The 21871-nt window shown below is 39.4% G+C and overlaps 1 protein-coding gene across 3 annotated transcripts; it reads right to left on the reverse strand.

The window, feature by feature from the left end:
- Positions 1-794: 794 nt before the first annotated feature.
- Positions 795-20993, reverse strand: CEP95 (centrosomal protein 95). Of its 3 annotated transcripts, none has more exons than XM_075111387.1 (21): positions 20904-20993; positions 18775-18903; positions 17680-17787; positions 16667-16780; positions 15274-15382; positions 14696-14805; positions 12885-13099; positions 12410-12479; positions 11689-11735; positions 10379-10497; positions 9910-10039; positions 9623-9737; positions 8636-8814; positions 8264-8356; positions 7216-7366; positions 5893-6053; positions 5310-5384; positions 4673-4825; positions 3427-3573; positions 3264-3335; positions 795-3193 (listed from the first exon to the last, which is right to left on the reverse strand). In XM_075111387.1, the coding sequence occupies exons 1-21, from the start codon at positions 20923-20925 to the stop codon at positions 3017-3019; spliced, it is 2496 nt and encodes an 831-aa protein (XP_074967488.1). In that variant the 5' UTR covers positions 20926-20993; the 3' UTR covers positions 795-3016. The 3 variants fall into 3 exon arrangements, with proteins under 3 accessions (XP_074967488.1, XP_074967487.1, XP_074967486.1); XM_075111386.1 differs by having other exon boundaries at positions 11689-11792; XM_075111385.1 differs by having other exon boundaries at positions 9910-10042; positions 11689-11792.
- Between the last annotated feature and the right edge of the window lie 878 nt (positions 20994-21871).

Consider the following 21871-nt stretch of genomic DNA (forward strand, 5'->3'; position numbering starts at 1 on the left):
CCTTTCTACCTTCATGACTGAGAGCTTTAAGTGAAGCACCTCATCACCTAGTCAGATGTTTATCTGAAAATGTTAAAGCGTTGATTCCTTTACAAAATTTTTTTCAAGATCATGTCAGCTACTTTCCCCTCAAAAAGGTGCTAAGCCTAACATTGCATTTTAACCTTGGACTTTCACCCCATGATTAATGTGAATATTTATTTCATTGTGTCCCTCTTACTGGGTTTTACTTTATCCAGTCTTTAGTTGTTTTAGAGAGATGTCACATCATGGTTTTATGCTGTTGCTTTTCATTATGAATGTTTAATTATGAACAGTGACTTTTGTAGATTTCAAATATACAGAACACAGTTGAGTTTCAGAGGATTTAATTTCTCGGTGTAAAGAGTTTTGTAATGGTGCTTTGTACAGTATGTATTCTAATTTTTTTGCACATAGTTTCAGTTTCCCTAAACTGATTTATTTGTACCAAATTTTTGTGTTGTACTAAAGTCCAGAGCACACAAGCTGTTCTTAAATTCTTGTTCTACAACACTACATCTGTATTGAACTTCTGGTGCGTTTAAACTGGCTGCATTGATGGAAGTAAAAGCTTTGCTTCTATATCATAAGTATGCATCATACAGCTTAATGTAGCATGCTCCAATTGCTTCAGATTTTAAACAGCACCATATAGTTAACAGGTGCCATTTGTTGTACTTTACACTATGTAGTAGGTTTCTGGCTCTACCACATCCTCAGAGCTTTGTCTAGTTGTAATTAGTTTATACAAGTGTAATTACTCCTCCACAAACTGACAGTTCTTAGTTTATTATTTCCATTGTATTTATTACAGAGTGTTTTAGCATTGATATCATTGTACCTTCACCCAGCTGTTACATGAGCTTTAACAAAAAAAAATCTGTATAAAATGGTTTTTAAGTACTTAATGTATGTACCCATGCAGAAGTTGAGCAATAAATTGTATGCTGTTTGCACTGTCACAGCATCAATGGTTTTAAAAGTTTTAAGTTTTTCTTACTTAATTATAGTTACATTTAAATAATTAACTCAACTTTGTTTCAGGAGAAAATACTTAAAACTTGATGTCTTTCTACATGCAGTTACCTACACTAAGGATTGTGCTAAAAGCTGTAGTCAAACAAAAAGGGTCTTACATTTGGCTCTCGTGTAATGGTGTACGTGTGTCTTGGCAAGGACTTTCTCTCAGCATTGGTGAACATATCTCCTCAAAATTCAGCAAAGCTAAACGCTCTTCCTTAAGGGAAGAAAAAAGGTGAATAAACTTGGTAATTACTTGTTAAATTTGATCAACTTTGCTGGTAAATATTGTCCCTTAGATAAAGACTTCAAATGAGCCTGGCTTATAGTAACGCCCTGGACAGGGTTGTTAAGGAAGTCAGGGTGTGGGTTTCTGGTATTGTGGAAGTTTTTGGGGTTTGTTTTGGGGTTTTTTTTAAAGCGAGGTATATCATGTTCTAACTGCCAGCTGTTTTGTTTAATCTGTAAAGGAAGCATCTCCAGCTGCTGGGGGCTTTTTTTTTCCCCTTCCCAATGCATGAGTCTTAATTCACTGAGTATGTTGTCAGTTCTGTAACAGACGCCATCTCTCATGGCAAGCTCTAAATATTGTATATACAATGCAGTTAATTCCAGTATGCTTATATCACTTCTCACTCTTAAAATTGCATGTAAGAACTCTTCTACTAGAGCCTGCTTAATATTACACTTTAGTTCATCCTCATTACTAAGAGAAACTACTTTAAAATTGCAAAAAGCAGAAGAGAACATATCCAGTAATGGGCTTCGCTAATTATCAGCTTGGCTTTATGTAGTGTTTTCCCTATTCATCCCTCCATGCTTACATCTCACAGGGCCCATAATGCACAGCTGCTAAAACTTGAATTTTCTACACAATAATGTGGTGTTTATAGCACACGATGATTCTGCGAAGGCAAGTGTAGGGCCTATTGTCAGCTCCTACTCTGCCCTGAGGCAGACAGTACACCCTGAAGGTAAAAGCCACATGTTGGAATTTTTAATCACTATTTACTCCAGCTTCATGCTGCAGAACTTGAACTAATCTGCTTCTCCCTAAGTAAGTTGAACAGGGTACTAAATAGAAGTACTCTTGCAAAACATTTGTCCAAGTAATTGGCTTCTAAGAGCAAACATGGTAAACTACTTGTTATTGCTTGTACATTTGCATATAGCATTGCTAGGGCTCCTTTCTGAAATAGATCAACTGGAACAATACTTTGCTTGTTTACATGTGGGCTTACCTGGCTTCAAAAACCCTGTGTGAAATCCAACACTTGAAATACCTACAGAGCATGCATGCACCTGTTAATATACGCCTGCTGAAAATGATGAGGAATGCTGTCCACAGGTCTTCCCCAGCTTTCAGTTCTTGCACAAGCTTTTTTCCTTGTTCAGACTACTTTCTCCAGTACTTTATATGCTTTGCCATTAACAAGCCAGCAACACCAAAATTGCAAGCATACTATTGTGTAGAATAAGTGGCCCTCCCTTGCTTAATCTATTAAAATTACTGATTTTTATGTCAGGCTTACTACAGGTACTTTAACTTGCCCTTCCAAAGGGAACTGGAACCACTGATGTTCTTTTAAAGATCTACTTGTTGTTTGTGAGAATTCTACTTCAGTCACTTCTGGCTAAAGGTGTTATTGCTGGAGTTGAAAAGCTGCACTAAGAATCAGCAGAGGTGTAGAGGAGGCTTAGCATTCAACTGTTCCACTAAGATAACTTCGCTGAAGCATGCTGACTTCATCCCACTTCCTTTGTCTGGAGCTCAACATTATCTCAGCCTTGTTAAGAAGGTAGAAAGTAGTTTACCAATAAAGTTTTTAATAATTAAACTGCTGTAGAGACTCCAAATAACCAGCAACTGCACCTCTGACATGTCAAAATGACAGACCAGATATTTGACCATCTTCCTTTAAGAGCTGCTGTAAAAGATTCTGAGAGAGAACTGCAGTGATATTTACCGTAAGTCTTAAAAGAAATGGCTTTTGCTATACTGAAAGGAAGCCAGCTGAAGTCTAGATTTCAGTCTGTCTGCTTCTAGCTCTTGAAAAAAGGTGTCATCGTCACTTTGCATTATTGCTGCTTGCAGCTGCTGTATTTCCTTTTCCATCCTTGATCTCAGTTCTCTTTTTGTTTTCTGTAGCATCTAAAGGAAATACAGACGTTAGCCACAGCACATAAAAAAAAGACATTTACAGAAAATTAAACACACTTACTTGTGCTTGTGCTTTTTCTCTGGTGTGGATTTCTTGGCGTTCTTGAGATAAAGCTTCTGTTAGCATGCAAAACTAAGGATAACACATGTTTGAGTTGAAGCAATTAAAGAAGGACTTCTAGCATAAAAAATATTAACTGTCTTTGAGGTAGATTAAGCTTTACCTGGTCTTTGTAGTAGTTCTCCATAGACTCCAACTCATTTTGGTGCTCTCTCCTTTGCTCAGCACGCTTCTCTTGAGCATATGCTCTCAGGTCCTTCAGTCTTTGCTTCTGAATTTCTAAGCCTTCTTCAAATAAGTTTTTAAATATCTGCCAGCAATTAAAAAAGAAAACCTAAAACTCCCAGAAACTTAAGTATACATTTTCATTTTCAGCTGCTTTATCTCCTGCTGAAAGGGTGATCACATGAAGATAGGTCATTGCCCATGAAAAAGTACAGTTACGGATCTCATAATGGTGGTACAGATACAGCTGAGCTGTATTTGTATTACTTATTTAGCTGAAATTCTGATAGATAAAATATACTTTTCATGTCTGTTTAGTCATATGACTAAAGAAAGGGGCTAGAACAGCATATGTACATTATACTTTAAAAATCAATTCAGACAAACTGACAATGCAGGCCAGGGTGTCTGAACACACACTGTGATTTGCAGCCTACCCCACGTTCTGTCAAACTTCAGGACCTTCATCCAGGTTTCCAATAGCAGGAAATCCAGCATGTGCTCAGGCTTTCCATTTATACAAAAGAACACTTCCCAGCTACAGTGCTGTGCAGCTTGAGGCAAACAGTTCTCAAATCACTAAAAGTGGATTGTGCATTAAACTTCTAGTCTTTTTCTTTTAAAAGGTGCAGGACTAGATACGCAGTTCTTAGTGTAACGATTCTAGTTGCTTTCCTCAGCTGTGGCATCCAGCCCTAATTAAAAATTGTATCTGTCAAAGTCCAATTTGTTGAACAAGCATAACAGAATAACAAAGCTGTCTTTTTGATCAGTTTCCTTAACTGAAGATTTAGGTTGTTTTCTTTGGATACTAACTATAGGAACAACTTCTTAATCGTACTGTTTCTGAAAACTCATTTCCCCAATTCCTCATGTTACCAGCCCTGTTTTTTCCATACTGATACTTCACCCTCTCTCTCCTTCTCTTAACCCCATAAAGCATCCTTCCTTGTGGTTTGCCCTGAACTGTCCCAGTGTTTCCAAAGAAGGAACCTTTTCATCTGTGATCTTGACTGACCAACCATTTAATCCTGGCTCCTGTGCTCTGTTCACTTAACTTGCTCTCTGACTCGGGCACCTTTTTTCCTCCTCATTATTTGAATTACCAGACTATGGATCCTCAGCACTGAGGTCCAAACAAAAAGAGAATTCCACATTTGCAGAGCAAGACATCTTGTACTTACCCTTTCTTCCCGTGTCCTAGCCCGCATCATCTTGGCACGCAGCTGAACCCGGTAATCTTCATAATATTTCCTGGCTCGAGCAATTTGCTGGCGTTTCTCTCTCAGTTTATTCTGAGCCCATTTCTGTCGGCAGATACGTTGCTTAAGTTCTTGCTAAATAGAGAATAGTAGCTGTAAGACCACCGAGCTTCCAACCGGTATTGCTGCAAGCAAAGCTTTGTTAATCATTGCTAAATAAACAGGGTCCTTTACGAAGGACCACCTGCCTGGCCCAATTTTACACTGCATTTATGGTTTAAAGCATTAGTCACCACTGATTTAACAAAGTGGTGCCATCAAGAGCACTATATAACTATGGAGTCAGCATTGCCATGGTAGCTGGTGTTTTTACCAGTAACATCAGGTGATTCTTAGAATTTGTTTGCACTTTTAAAACAACAATGCAGTATAATAATAATAATCCATTCCCATGACCTCAGTAGCCTTACAGTGAACAGATCACATGGCATTTGAGACCACAGAGGCATAAAATTGTTGTAAGATAAAAAGCTGCTTTCGTGGACCAGGGAATATGCATTCTAGCTAGCTCAACATGAAATGTTTGTATTAGGTAACAAATATCCTTCAAAGCACATACCAGTCTCTTGTTGTGGTCTTGATCTTTTTTAATAATTGCAACAAGAAGCTCATGCTTCTTCAGGGCTTGTTGAACCTGGAGGTTTAAAAAAAAGCAGCTATTACTTCCATCATTCCGCAGGACAGGCAGTTGTGTGTAAGAGTTTTAAACATTGCCCCCATCCTATGTTTTTTCTTTTGAGAGTTACCATGGAGAAGTTAATCAACTTTTGTATCTCGTAACTAACTTCTAGTTTAAAAGACTGTTTAGAAATAGCACTCGAAACTACAAAATGCTTTTAAAAAAGCAATAGCAATCTTATGCAGTACTAGATAAACTAGTATAAATAATATTATACTCACACAGCTGATAAAAACCTGAACCCACATGTCTAGATATGTACATCCCTGTTCAGCTAACAAAGCTCAGATATACATCCTTCCATATTGTGCTTGGATGCAGATGTACCTTATCTATGCTGCATACAAAGAGTCGATAATTTTACTATGACTTCTATTATGCAATACAAACTGATAACTGCTAACTATTCAGTCAAAGGTACTATCCCTGCTGATACTTAGAAGGTAAGAATAAGAACGCTTACTTCATTTTGGAGTTTTGGTCTCATTTTGCCAGAAGCTGCCTTAAGTTGTTCAGTATGTACGAGCTGCTGCTGCCACATTTTATTCATAGTATGGTGGGAAATATGCAGGTGGGGAAACTCTTCCAGTAGCTGAAATAGGAGGTCATCATGTCTTACTTTCACTACAAGGTAAAGACAGATGTAAGCAATAAATTCCTGGAGAATACACTTAGTGCTGAATTCTTCCAGCCAGTGTCAGCCTGGATTATGAAATATTTTAGATTGAACACTATATACAGCTACCAGTGCTGCTGTTATGATGTCAGGCTAAACCCAGCAGGACATAACATCACTCTGTCCATAAAGCAGAGGAGAAAGTAATCCCAAGTTTTTGTTGGTGGGGTTTGGGTTTGGTTGGTGGTTTTTTTTTTTTCCTCCTCCTGAAGAATTGCTTTTATAGCTCAGGAGTTATTTCTGTCCCACCATCACCTCCACTTAAGACAGGTATCCCCTTCTTTCTTCAAATGGTTCTGACTGTTACTAATTAGTGATTTATCTATCTCTCTCTCACTGGATGCAACAACTTAAAATAATGCTAATACAGAATTGGTTTGCAACCAGCTCATTCCCATTACATCTTTGATCTTTCTGGCAGGAAAAGATGATGGGGAGATGAAACAAATGGATATTAACCAAGTATATGCCCTTTAAACACTGGGGCGAAAAAAAGGCAGTGTACCTCAGTGACATTCAGATATGTAGGGGATTATACCATGACCTTATACATAAGCATGCACAATGCCATTTACCAAAAATGAGCCTGTAATTTGCATGTTGGCTATTCCTGGAGCATCACTTGCTCAGCAAAACCAGTGGCAGTGTTAACACCACCACAGCAGGGTCTCAGAAGGAAGATGATGGCAATTGACAGATTCTGCTCTATTACCTGTGCATTGCTCAGCACCAGCCCACTCCAGTTAAAGGCTCAATTTTAAATCTGATACATGCTCAGAAGGGAAAAAAACACACACACACACAAAAACTTAAGCTCAGACTATAGTGGAGCAAGCATAGGAGCAGCAGTAATGGAAACAAGCCTTGAAAATAATCCAGGGGATTTTAAGGAGGTAGCAAATGGGTCACAGTTGTGATTATGCATTGGTGGTTTACATTTACTTAAAGCATTATCTTCCCTAACAAAAATCCAGACATATAGAGGTCATAAGAAGGGGAAAATGCTACAGCTGACTGGTATATGTTGGACTAATGCCTTGATTCTTGGAGTTCAACACATGCTTTCAAAAGATGCCAGTTTTCCACCAAATACAGTTTTGCAGTTCTTACTTGGAGCTGCTTTCTTTGGCTTCACAGTCCCTCGTTTTGGAATCCACTGGCTGTATTTGGGATTCCGAGGTGTGGTTTTTCTAGCATAAACTTTCACTGGCTGAGGCATTTTTGGAGGTTCTTTAAAGATGTTTTCTTTGTGTTCTTGTTCCTTAGGAGCAGATGTAAAACAGATGGAGAACAGGTATAAGAAGGGTAAGAGTAATAGATCACATAGTTTGGATATCAGAACTTAAATGTCTTTGAAACTTTAGATTGAGAATTTAGACATACTGGATTCTCCAGAAGGCTAGAATTTACCAAATGCAGGTCAGGGTTCAAATAAAGGTTAAATCTTACTATTGCATAACCACAGCTCTTTTGTGGCACTTAACACTACTGCAGCAGCCTATGAACTGCTTCTGCAAAGGTGGTGAAAAGGGCCAGTGCAGCCTCTGTTGTTACAGCATTGGTACCACAGAGCTTTTCAGCTTAGGTTCTTTGCTGTTCCAGTAGTATGTAAGAAAGTAGCAAAATCTCCTCTACCATATTCAGAACATCAGAGAATCATCCTTGCACAAACCCAACTGTAGAGGTAGTTAAAAAAGACTATGACAATATTAAGGAGATTGTGTGCAGTGTACAGGGGCTCTGACCTTAACCTAGCTGTTGAGGATGCTTGTGTGTGAAGAAGTGCCTATCTGTGGAGAAGTTTAGGCCAGTCTATGGAAGCTACCTACTTGCTTCACTTAGCCTTAATTCTTTAAATCTGAGTGTCTTGAAGTTACTACTTCATTTGAAAAGCATGGTGGTTGTTACCCATAAGAACAGGTATTAATACATAGAAGAGCTGAAACTTCTAAAACCACTTGTCCCTTGGTTCTACCTATCTCAGGAAAAGCTGACCTTCTGTTTACTACTTTCATAGTATACAGTGCTGTAACTATGACACTGGAAGTCAAAGAGGTTTTGAATGCAAATGACCTGTCTAGATGATCTGTCCAGGCACTGGGTAAGTTTAAAACAAAAACTAAAACCCAACCAACCATCACCATAGTGCATCACATACCATTTCTTTGAGGACTTCTCTGAGCTTGGAAAGTCTAAGCCTCTCCCTAGCTTCATAAATTCTTAGTTCATCTTCGCAAGCTTTAGCGACCATCTAGAAAATAAGAGTAAGAGGACTCTTCAGAGAAAATAATCAGTCTATATGACCTCCTTATTAACTTCTTCAGTGTATGGGTCAAAGTAGCTTCTTCCACTTCAAACTCCCTTTCTTGCAAAATTGGGGGTTTGAGGCTTTTCCTCAGGAGCCTACAGATACAACAATATGAAGTTACTACAGTAGGCCAGATGCCCCCATTAAGTAAAAGCATTCAGTTTAAATGCTTTTAGTGTAACTGTTGGTAAGAATGACCAACAAGTCTAACCTAGACATTACCTTTGCTTTTTTCATTCTTCCATCCTTTTCTTTTTGCAGCTGGCTCTGTATTTTCCTTATTTGGCCTGTTCCATTACTCCAAAGTTTATCTTCCAACTCAGAAAAGAGTTGATGCTGAGATGAGGGTGAGGATGGAGAAAGGGATCGTGGCCTCCTTGGGTACCTTAGATGTGGTGTGTCTGTAAGGAGAGGTGATTCACTGAGTATCTAACTTGAAATAAACAAAAAAAGCAAACCCTCCAGCCAAGCATAAGGGGAAAAGCACCCTCAAAACCCATAAAGCATAAGAGTCAAAAAGTTTAGCACAAATTAAGTCATAAAAAGCTAAAGCCTTTGCCTCTGTAATTATCCCTGCACCAAATCACAAATTTTGGGGCACTTACAATAGCAAAGGTGCCAGGAGACATTCGAAATGGAAAAGGAAAAAGCAGTAGAGACAACAGGTCAAGGTGAGAGACTGGCTATGTGCCAGGGTCGCAAACAGCTCCATCTTGCAATTCAATATCATGCATATGGATTAGATCAAGCTATATGATAGTTTTGTAGCGTGGTGTACGTATAGGGTAGTTAGTTATTTAATCATATTACCACCAACATGCACACTGCACAATACATTTGTAAGATACCTAGATGTACATGCCGTGCTCGGCACAAAAATCTCTGCAGTGAAGTGTATTGTCAATAGGCCCTCATTTTAGAATCAGTCCTATCAATGAGCTTGCATTCCATCCCTCCCCCCACTTTCTGTACGTTTTACTGCAGCTGTGTGTGCCTTGTATTTTTAGTAAAGTTTTACCATAGCTATTTAAGTGTTAAATGGGAACTTAATTGTAATTGTTACTGTTGCTCAGGTTTGGAGTCAAGACAAAATATAAGTGAACAATACAAAACTTACACTGAATTACTCTTAGCTTGCTACCATCAGCTTTACATGAGAAGGATTTTTTTAATATTCCTTTCCACCCTAAGCGGCATAAGAATTGGTACCTCGTTCAGCTTTCCTTCGGCGATAATCCATGACGCTGTCACTGTGCTGAGACAGGTTGTCTTCATCTGTCAACTCCTCTTCCCTGGTGTGTCCATCCAAAGCTTTCTTTAACATCTATGGGATAGATTTGGGGGGGGTCGGGTTCAATAGGTCATTCAAAATTTTGAACTGTCTAAAGTCAGGTGTTACTTGCAGATTTCCTTTTCATCAATATTAAATTTATATTCTCATTCTCTCCACCATCATTACTAAGGCTAGCTTGCTACAAAGAACAGATATCACTTACTAAATCTAGTTCGTTTAGCCTGTGAGAGAGTTTTTCTGACACTTCATGAAGCTCTTGCTCAGATAGCTTTTCCTTTGTTGTTCTCTGGGAAAGAGATTCTTCAAGTGAATCTGTGGTAGAATTTTCATACCTGCTAAAACAGAACACAGACAGATTTCATTTCTATTCTAAAAAGCTGAAGATAAGCATACCTTGTATGTTCACTTCTTGTATGTTCACCTTGTAGGTTCACTTCTTGCATGAGCATGTTTTTATAATAAGTAGAAGCTGAATGTGTAAATGTCTATAACTATATTTAAGAAAATGCATATGTGTCAGGAGGAACATGAAATCTTTCTGTTAAAATTAATCTTTCATTGTCATGCAGCCAAGGAGGAAGAGATCTTATTTTAAGGGGTTGTGGGGGGCCCTGGGTGGCCATGTATGTGAAAGGGCTAGCTTGGCTCAGTACTAAAAAAACTGAACTTGCCTTTTTTTTCTAGCCAGATATCTAGATTCAGGTATTGGAGTTTGTGTTACTTGTTCAGCATGTAGTGGGAGCTTTTCATGTAAAGAGGAAGCAGATGAAGTCCCATATACCCAGGGAACCTAGGAAAATGAGTAAGAATAAATTAGATTTTATTAAGATCTGCATGGTGAAGCTCAGAAATACCATGGATCATGTGAGTACAGAGATCCTACAACAGCTTTTATAAAGGAACCATCTTGATTTTTTAAAATATATATATACAGAGTTATATGTCTAGGTCCCTGACTGAAGATAGTGTACTTTAGAGAATTAGGTGTTTAAAGAAATAGACTAGCAAAAATATAGAACATCAGTTCAAGAATCACCTACAGCTAAACCACTGAATCAGAAGAACAAGGTCTAGGTTAAGTTACATGAGCATCCCTACATTAGCCTGGGACTAATGCCAAGCAATGCGAGTAAGCTGAACCTCACCGAGTATAGACTAATAAGCTGCAATTCACCTCACCACTAAAAGAACACGCTTATGTCCCTATGCCATTTAGTTATACCCGTTTAGTACTGCCTGGTAACATGTCTGTTCAAACTGGAGTAAGTTGGGGTTGGCATGCAAATACACCAATTCAAAGTGAGCTTTAAACAGAAAATGTAGAAGGCTGTTGAAACTACTGGAACAAATGAAGTATGTGAGTACCTCTTGTGGTTGCAGAAGGCAAAAAAAGTGTTTTCCAGAGCAAGGAACTTCCTATACAGACATGTTTCTACAGGCACAGAATGGCATCTGCTGATCCATTTGTGGGTTTTGTGTTTTTCAGTTTTTGAAAAGCAAAGGACAATGAAAGGAAATTAAAGAATATAGCCAGGCAGTTCAGTGATCTTTAGGAATGGAGCAAAATCTGACTTTTATTGGAGTCTGAACAATCCCAGAAAACTGAAATTCTTACTAATTTAGAATACTGATACACTTCAGAGAAAGGACATGACTGTACTCTTGTGTTTTATACATCTTTGATTAAAACCAAGATAACTAGTAACTGGTCAGTTGTGATAGATTAGAACTCTGCCAGGTACTGGCACTTACAGTTCTTGGAACAAACACCTCCAGAAAAAACTGACATGACTTATAAACTGTACATAGTCATAGCCTAACAACGTTGCATCACATACCATCACAATGGTATATTGAAGAAAGCAAGCCAAAAGCAGATTTGAGAAAAGCCCAGAAATGCCACAAGCTATCAGGAGAATTAAGCATAAATCCAAAAATATTGACTGAACTTCTACAAATAAGGTAAAGATGCAACATCTACCTTTGCCACATTGTCCTTAGCACCATTTGATACCACCTTGTCTCCCACTGCAGAAGCAGATGACAGATCAGTGTTAGCTGATGGTGTAGACTGGACTGTGCCTCCTGATGTGGGGAACACGTTAAAAAAAATAAGTGATCCATAGCCTTTGAGACCAAATTATTCAAAGAGAACAGAATGACAAAGCAACTGGGTTACCGAGTTGTGACATTCATTTTGGTAATTCCTCAAGTTTTGAATGTTCAGTGTCATGGGAATGCTATGGAAACTAGAAAGGTAAGCAGTGTTTCCCAGGCAACACAGAAAATAAGTACTGAGAACTAGCTTCTAAACCTTTTCTCCAATAGTAGTTAATGGCTTTCTCCTAGAATTGGAACCGGCTTGTTTGGTCCATGTTTCTCCTCTTCAGCAGATAACTCCTATGGCTGAGCTTATTCTGAGCGATTTCTGTCATAAAGGCACATCTTAACTGGATTAACTAAGAAAGGAATTGAACTGGGGACACAGATTATTTTTCTCCAGCATAGTGAACAGCTTAGGAGTAACCTGTTTTTGTTTCTCTACAAAACAGAGAAGAACTATGAACTGGTAGCTGAATTTTTAAAAAATGCACTATGTAGTATCAAAGTAGCATCAAAGCCATACTTCTTTTAGTGCCAGTAAAAATAAATGCAACATCTGATACTTAAGAGTTACACTATAGGAAGCAAAATTCTCTCACCAGGGATTTTCCTTGATAGAGGAAGACTACCAGAAACATCGTCAGATTTTTGTATAAGTGACTTTTCGAGCTGAAATAAAAAGCAACATGTTTTCTACAAATTCACAGGAAAGTATTGACAGCAGGGTCATACATTAGGTTTGTCTGCATATGGAAATCAATGCTGATTCTATAGATAAATAAAAATACACTGTAATTATTTTGTTTACTATATTGTAAACTGTGCAGTTACACTGATAATGGAGATGTGTATGTATATGTGTATAAAACACCTCTCAAATTAACTTCCTCTCTGGGCACTCAGTGAAGAATGAATCCATAACCCAAAATTCTTTGAACTGAAGATCAAATCTGACACATTCAGAAGTGTTCTTCAGAGACCAACTACTCTTAGTCTGCAAGTTTACTAGAAGGTTTTAAAGTTAAAGAGTACTGATTACTTAAAAAAAAAATCAAAGGATAACTTTTTCCTTACAGCAGGAATTTTCACTCCTTCACTGTTAGCCAAAGTTGCTGACTGGCTGTCTGAGCTCTGATAATATCTCCATCCAGGATAATGAGTTTTGGCTTCTGAAGGCTGAAATGGTGGTAGCAAAGGAACAGCTTGCAGTGTAGGCTCCCCAAGTTTTGTAGCACTGGCACTTAAGCTTTCTTTTTGAGGTTCAGTAGTATGAACAGACTCCATTGATCCTTAAGAGACAAATATGAAGAACTTGAAGTTTGTTATCTGTGAAAGCAGAATGTTAGTTTTGTATATTCTCCATACATATGAGGTGGAAGTAAGTACCAAGTTATTCATGACTGTATATATGTATGTATATGAATATACTGCACTCATACTGCATGGATGTAGGCATGTACATACACAGTAAACAGGTTTCAATTTGCTGTTATTTTCCCCACAGTCATTTTAGATATACACTGGGGAATGCCTGCTTACCTGCAGGAATCCTAAGCAATGACAGAGCCCAGCAGAAGCCAGGGACAATTGGAGAACATGGCTGCTGCCTGTCAGAATGATTCACCCAATACACAGTCCATTGATACCTGTCCTTAGGAACAGCATGAAAACCCCCTTGAGAACATGATTTTGGATGCTAGGATCATCTTCCACAGGACTTTTTGCTTTTAGTACTTTGCTTATTGAACCACAAAAGGAAACAAATGTAGCTGAAGCTGAATCCTAGCTAAGCAGAAATATTCCAGATAATGGAACTTGCATACTCTGAGACACTAAAATACAAAATTTCTGAAAAGGATGTATTGCAAAATATAGCTAAAGTGTTTCCATCCCTGACTAAGGTTCTCCTCTATACTACCTTAGTACCCTACACCCCTTAGTCATAATCAGGTAGATTAGCTCTCAGAAAAGTGAATACTCGCCATCTTCCCTTTCCTTCACAATGGCCCTTTCAATATCAGAGAACTGCCTAGTTAGTGTTGCAATAGCCTCTGACTTTTTAGATTCTTCCACCCGCTTGTCCTTTTCTGCTGGTAACAATTCAGGCAACTGGAATTCTAGAAGTGGTGTTTGAAAAAGATTAAGAACTACAAAGCATCTTGCTATGAACGGTTTAGATTGACAATTTTCATGTTTGGTATGCTAATAACTTGGTGTTAGGAGTCCATATTATGATGAAAATAGGTCTGTTAAATTCTTACTTTAATTCCATTCAAGAAAAGATTTCATAATTCATAATATTTCATTATGCTTCTACTTGGAGAGATTAATCACCATAAGAACAGGAATGTTCTTATAGGAAAATAAGAAATAGGAATGGACTCCATTTAAGTAGTCCGCACATTATTTTTTCCAGAGACACCCATAATGTTTTTAAGTAGCACATACTCCTAACAAGTCTTCTTTAAGAATGAACTTACTAGTCTTTTTACAGTCTTAAATACATATTACACTGCAGTAAATGAAACAAATTAAAGACGTCAGAAATCTTATTCTATTGAATAAAATGCCTTTGTAGGAATAACTGATTCAGAAGTCAAACAACAAACCTTTATCCAAATAATGTAGCTCAGAAGTAATGAAAAGCAGTCTCTGAAATACTTGCTTTAAGAAATCCACATTTTAACTTCAGCAAGATCTACTACAGGTAGATTTGCTTATTGTGCGTTGGGTTTTTTTTGGCAGTGTGGGGTTTTTTTGTAAAATGAGAGTTTAAAACAAAGTATTTGTCTGAAAGACATAACTTTAAAAAAAGAAACAACAAAAAAAGCCTAGAAACATTACTACAGAGCAGTCTTGAATTTTTTTTTCCCACCCAAACTCACCTCCCTCTCTCTTGGAGAATGAATGTGCAGTCTCTCCAAGTCTAATTAATTCACTTGTAGATTCTGATCCATCCACATCACAAGACGGAACAAAAAATTCTGACTGGGACCTAAGAGGAACATAAAGCCATGAAATATTTACTCTAAAATTCTTTGCCCCTGCCATCCACAAGATGGAGCTGCAGAAGAGCGGTAACTCCAGGTAGCTGGCTTAGGACAGAAGAGACCAGTTTCTGCAAAACAAACCAATGCAGCAGTCACAAAGATAAACCGAATGCAGTTTAACTAACATACAGTAATTTGAAACTGAGACAATGTTTTCAACTTGTTTCATTCCACACATAGTAAACTTAAGGGAAACAAAATGCCATCAGCGCTTTTCAAGAGCAAAAGGGTTCTAGATAGAATTTTAGCCCTCTTGCTGCCCCCACAAGGGAGAAAATTACCTTACATTCCATGTGACATGTAATCAGTATGTTTCCTACTTGCATACTATTAAAAACCTACTAGTTTCTTTGCAGATAAACAGGAAGATAGTCAATCGCTATGTCAATGCAAATATTCAGAACTGTTCTTACCCTTCAGTTGATGAGAATGTTGAAGCTTCCGTAAGTTGACTGGCATTGCTTTCCAGCTGCTCTTGAGATGCAATTTTAATTCCATTATTGGATAGCACATTTGCCTCATCTGATGATAATGAGGAGACAATTATTTTCAGGAAAACTACCTCTACCTATTAACTAACAGTTATTATTACCAATATCATCAAAACAGTTTAAGTGTACTAAAACTTAATGATATCTAAAGTGATGACATGCAATGCACCCCCCGGTGCAGGGCACAACTTCTGTGGTAAGTTTTGAAAAGCAATACAACTATTGTATACCCTGTTGTTTCAATTATAAATAACCCCTTTTTTTCTTTCTCAAAAGTCTGTACTTATAACTAGAAAATTGGAGCCACAAACACCTATTGGGTAGTAGCACTGGCAGTCTGAGAGAAGGGCAAAGCAGAACAGGCACTGAAAATTGCTGCTGCCCTCTTTCTGCCATTCATAGTGAAACCGGACAGGAGGCAACTGTCTCAGCTACCAAGTGCTCTCGCCTTTACTCACAGGGTGCAACAGCCAGTGATGACAGTTCTTATCAGCTTTAAGATAGGAAGACCAGTACTCAGTCTGCAGTAACAATGATGCCTTTGAAGGGCTGAGTAGCTTCTCTTACCCTATTTAGCGTTTTCCTCAAATAGCTTTTCCTATGGATCTGCTGCCAAGACCCACTTCACAGGAAAGCTTAAGTCTCCTAGTTAAGTAAAAGGGACTTTTGCTCATTGTTCCAGTTAAAAGTCAGCACCTCCCTCCCTGAATCCTAACCATAAATCATTTGACTAACAAGTTAACAAGTAGTTAGTTGAAAGGCAACTAACAAGTAGTTAATTGAAAGGCAACTAGCACAGGATGAATTGTCTGGAGTAGATTTATGCCACAAGAATTAAGCAGAAAGATTTTGTTCTCCAATTCTTGCCCTTTAACAAGTTTTGGGGAAAATAAATTATTTTATCATTGTTTATGAAAGTAAGGAATGTAAGCAGTCCGTTTGGCCACTGAAATTTCCTCCCCCCATGGTCAGTTTCAGTCTTTCTCCTCTTCTGCATTGTCAAGGTTATAAATAAGGCAAAAACCACCAAATAAACCTTTGCTACATCAGAACCACCTCGGGTAGCCCAAAACCAAGGTTTCACAAAGCTTACATCTTCCAAATGATATAATTCCTTATAGCTGCTAGTGAGAAGAACAGCAAAGGAACTATTTTTACCTGTTCTGGGAGCTCAATTCCACCCGCGAACACCAAGAACTATGGTCATGAGAACCTAAGCCCTCAGCATGCTGACTTGATAGCAGACAAAAAGAGCTGTCCTTAATACAGTAGCAGCAGAACATAATACCTTAAACTAGGACATCTAACTACTCACCTCCATTCTGAGAGGAAGATTCACTGACTTCTTCTGTAAGATACTCTAACAAACCATCAAATATTTCAAGGAGGTTTCTGATAGATTCCCCTTCTCCTTTCACAATGTTCTCACCTTAAGAGAATGTACTGCCACGTATTAATAATTAGTACTTCACAGAAGTTCTCAAAAGCAGAAGTTTTCTGGAAAAGAATACTTGGAAATTCTTGTGAAGGTGTCAGCTCAGAAGACAACTTGCTTATAGCTACACATGTAAGCTTAAGGTGTCTTAAGAGTTTCCTAAAGTTGCATATTCTCAGTTCTAATAAGTGAAAATTTATTGATGCTATACCTGCTTCCACAAAAAACCCAAAACCAACAAGGATATTTTCAGGGATAGTTTGTATTAATATTTTTTATACATACTAGCTACAGCATGAACTAAGCCTATGGACTACTGACAGGCAGGATCTTACAAATACCAGCCATAGTGTACAGGTACCAAATTAGATACTTCATATCAAGCAAGCAGTTTTCATTCTTTGCAGGCTGTGTTATGTGAGACTATACATACAAATACTCAGTGAAGGGTATTTGTGTACAAAGGACAGACACAACATGGTTCAAGTCTTTATCAGCAACTTTTTAAAATTCAATAACAAGTTTGAAGTTCAAGGCTTGTGTTTTAAAACCTAGTCTCCAAGCTTTAGCTGTATACAGAAAAATACTGAGCCAGTAACATACTTCAGGAAATGCTTTAGCAGACAAATGAAGTATGCTTGATTGTTAACTTTAACATTTCTTACAGGTCTCCATCATACAAGATGGCTCTTGTTTATTCTCTTCTTGCAGTTTAAATTTATAATCTGATGTCCAAGGCAAGGGTTCAGTGTTTTGATGACATTCACTACAGGAAAAAGACCTTTCATGTAAGTATGAAAGTGTGCTTTATAACACATGGTTCTTATAAAGTGTTTAAATTAAGCCACACAGATATTCAGCTGGTGTTTGTCTACACTCAAATGAGTACTTACCAGTGATGTGTGACAAGCTGACCTGCAAATAGTCCAATGCCAGGGAATCTATTACTGCTTGTACATTATGTGCATCATCCTCTTGGCTTCTAGGAGTAGCTATGAAATCTATTTAAAATAAATAATAGATTTTAGACTATCTGAATGGATAGCTTATTGCAGGTGTTTAGATTAAACTACTTTAATTGGCACTTGCAAGATAGTATATTTTCAATACTTTGTGTACTTGGTGAAAACCCCAAATATCATATGGTTGTATGAAATCTTTTATAAGTACTGAGTACAAACTTAGAACACCCCCTGGAAGATGTGAGGATTTTCTCAGCTGGAATATTAAATTAAATAATAGAGACTACTAAAGTATTTTTCCTCCTTCACTCCCAGCACACACATCTAGTTCAGATCATCAAAATGGAATTGCAGTTTGTGTTAAGGTCGCTTCTTCCCCTGTCAGAGACTAGCTGGACTGCAACGTATTTGACTCAATTGGGAGCAACATTATTTCTAGTTCAAGTTTTATATTTAACAGGACTTCTGCCTCCAGTAGCTGCCAGTTACCTCAGTGCTACAAAAATCTTCTGCAGGTAGGAGTCTTGACACTTCCCAAAAGGAACAGTTTACCATAGAGCAAATAAATAGATAATTTTATAGCCCTTGCTTAATTGTTGTCATTGAAGTCAAGTACAGCTGGGTTAAACCGGGGTTCCGCACAGTTTAGCTCTTAGCAGACTGTAACTATTAAGCATTGTATGAAAACAGGCTTCAATATCAACACTTCTTTAAGAGAAATGAGCCTGTTCACACCCTTCAAAGGTATTGTGCATATGTATGGCCTTCAAGGCCTGATTTACAATAGGAAAGGTTTTGCTGTAGCAATAATAGTGAACTCCCCTCACAGCTGCCATTCATGGCAATAAAAAAAAATAAAAATTGACCAGTATTATTTGAATCTTCTTAAACAATGACAATTTTATGTGTTTGTCTTTGGAAGGACTTTAAAAACCCTACCTCTATAATAAGTTCTGCAAACTTGAATTTGTTCATTACAAAATATACAGAGACAAAAACGGTAGGTTTAGAAATCATCATTCCCACCTGGTACTTTTTCTCCTAAGATCGACTCATAAAGACGAACAAACACATCAGCACCACATTCTGAGAGATGCTTTATGTGCTGGTTTATGTGACAGCTCCTTAAAAGATCATTGGCAACATCCACCCAATCTATTAAGAAGTAAAACATATGAAAGTCAGAACCAAAAGACAGAGAAATAAAGACATGGTTAGTTACAGTGAAAGATGGAACCCTTTAAGTATCTTTGACTCTACCATATGTGGTCAGTCCCAGCCATGCTATCCCAACCATCAAAAAAGTATTGAACATGTTGTATGCTTTCTGCTCCACACCCTGCTTACTTAGGATGGAAACATGGACAGAGTGTGAGGAACGATACTGTGTACTTGAACATGATTCTGGCATGTGCTAGCACAACTGGACTTAAGAGCTGAAGGGTACTGAAGTATCACAGGCTGGGCAGATCACTTTTTTTCTTCCCCATAATGAAATGCAAATTTTGACCTGGCCACATAGCCAGGAATTCCAAACCTTGAAGGACTTACCAAAATAAGCTTTGATATGCCTTTTATCAAGAATCAGAAATTACATATACTTTTTTTGAAAAACACGAGCTTCTCTCTTACAAACCCAGTTTCTCTAATATACTTAGGCAACAACAACACTGCTAATATAAGTAATCTTCATGAAAGCTAAATTCAAGGACTACTTTTATTACTTTGATGTTTAGGGATTCCAAGAATATGGAGCTGGTCCCACCAACTTCATGCTACATTGAGCACAATGAGATGTGTGCAGAAACTGCCTGATTGTCCCAAGACTTTGAGTCCTAAATTCAGAGTGCTCTGAAGTACATATACTGTCTACAGTCTTCCTTGTCACCCAATTAAAATATCAACTTGGAAGAACAAAAGTCTTCACCTCTGTTAGTCTGTAATCTCATAAGGTTGGATTTCCCACCACCATGTTCCTTTTGCAAACATAACAGTATTTTAACAAACATTATCACAGACTTAAAATTACTAGAGAAAAGTCATCTTTGGGAGGAAAAAACAATATACAATTACTACAACAGAAATTAATTTGTACAATTTTTACTCTTCTGTACACAGGGAGTATTGCTTTTTCATTGCTCTACTCTTCACTCAGAAATCACTTTACCCTAACATTTTAATAATTTCATGTGCATGAAAGGCTAAATTATCATCCCCTACATTTCAGACTGACATGTCTTAGAGAACTCATTACTGGCTGATAGAGGTGTTGTGACTAAAACTTGTTGCTTTGGGAGAGTCAGAAAGGCTTCAAGACAAGAAGTGCCTAAACAAAATTTACAACAACATTTGACCTTAGAAAAGCAGATGTACAGAACCATAAAGATAAGGAACTGCAGAGCAAACACTAAACCAGAACAGACTATCCCTCAAGGATACGTGATCTCAGAACTGAGTTTGCCTGAAAGCAAAAGTTAACTAGCGGACACAGTGAGGAAGAGCACATCCTTCATCCAGAGGCCCCTGATGACCACCCGGAGAGAGCAACAGGCATACGCAAGTGACAGTTGATAATGAGTTCTTGCAAAATAGTGAATATGTGTATCTTTTCTCGGAAAACTAATGAATATGTATGTAAAGCTTGTATAAGTTATGCAACTAACCCTCTGCGGGCACACACACTAAGAGGCGTGATCCCCTGTGACTCCAGGGCTGCAATAAAGAATATCTGCTTAATAGTCGTTCAGACTATTGAGCCCTGATTTCGGCTTTTCACGGCATCATGGCGATCTCTCACTTTATCAGTTTAAAAGCGTCACGGGGTGGAAGGGGTGTTTAACATTAAAGGTTTAAAAAACTACACCGTAAGAAAAAGCCAGCTTTAAGGAATAGCACGTCTGAATAAAACGGACGGTGTCAGCGATGCGAGCCACAGGAGGATGAGCAGGTATCGTGGAGAAACAAGGCAGCTCTCCCCCTCGCCGCCCCCAGCCCTACGGGGCACGGCGGCTGGTGGCACCGGTAGCACCACTGGCACCCGCCCCGCCACGATCGAGCTCACGGCAGAGCAAGGCACGGCGAGGCGCAGGGACACCGAGGACCGGACGATGGCGGGGGGCATCCCCTCAGCGCCCCAGCCCCCCCCCCACCCCTACCTCTCTCCTCAGCACTGCCCATGGCGCCGCACCGCGCGCACCAACGGACGGCGGCAACAGCCCCGCCCCCCCGGGGAATTTAAATAGACCCTCGAGGCGTCCTCCGTACTGATTGGGCAGGCGGGGCCGGAAGAGGCGGGGGCTGGTCGGCATGGGAACGGGGGTGGGGGGAACAAGAGAGCCTGTGCCTTACAGCCACGCCACAGCGCGTATCACGTGGCCTTCCCATCCCCCTCGCTTTCTGGTGTAGGCGCGGCGTGCCTGTCACGTGACAGGCCCTCCCCTTCCCCCTGTGGGTGTCCGCCACGCCGCGAAGGCCCCACTGGTGCCCCATCCCCCACGCCGCCCCAGCCTAAATTGCCTCCCTTCGCCCACCGTCCGGGCCCTGTGGGCTGGGCTCCTCTGGGCGGGGCTGGGGGCTAGCCAGGGAAGCGTTTCGATTGCTGAGGGCGGCTGTAGGCCTAAAATGGCGGCCTGAGAAAGCCCGGGCTGTAGGGCGGGGGCTCGGCCGAGGGTTCCGTCGTCCTCGCCCTCAGAGTGGGGCGCGGTTTCACACACCAAATACGGTGGGAAGACGAGTGGGCTGGGCTGTCGCGGGCGAAGGGAAGGCTCTGGCACCGGGCCTAGTGGGGATGGAGGCGGTGCTTACCTGAGCAGTTTTGGGTTGGGCCCAGGGAGAGCTGGGCCTAACGGGGCGGGTGGTGGGGCTTTGCCCGGGAAACGCGGGTAACGTGGTGCCGTTTATGCACGACAGGAGCATTAGAACCTTTATTAAAAACAAGATTCAGAAAGCTTTGTCTAGTGGAACTTGCTGTGTTATTGGCTGCTAGCATACAGGTTTTTGGAAACACTGGAGGGACACTGGATAGTGAAAGTTTATCTTCCTTACTTGGCAACAATATTCCATGATCCTTAAGAATTCTGGAATTTCCATGTTGTGTCAAGTCATGCAAAATTACAAGTAATGG

Source organism: Phalacrocorax aristotelis, chromosome 16 (genome assembly GCF_949628215.1).
Source record: "Phalacrocorax aristotelis chromosome 16, bGulAri2.1, whole genome shotgun sequence".
Lineage (NCBI taxonomy): Eukaryota > Metazoa > Chordata > Aves > Suliformes > Phalacrocoracidae > Phalacrocorax > Phalacrocorax aristotelis.

Bases quoted from the DNA above. Each gene is read 5' to 3' on its own strand.
- CEP95 (XM_075111385.1), bottom strand. From the start codon at position 20,925: ATGGGCAGTGCTGAGGAGAGAG. The intron at 17,788-18,774 runs GTGGGAATGATG...TATTTTAAATAG, and splicing joins CTTAGGAGAAAAAGTACCAG to ATTTCATAGCTACTCCTAGA. The intron at 16,781-17,679 runs GTAAGTACTCAT...CATTCTCTTAAG, and splicing joins CAGCTTGTCACACATCACTG to GTGAGAACATTGTGAAAGGA.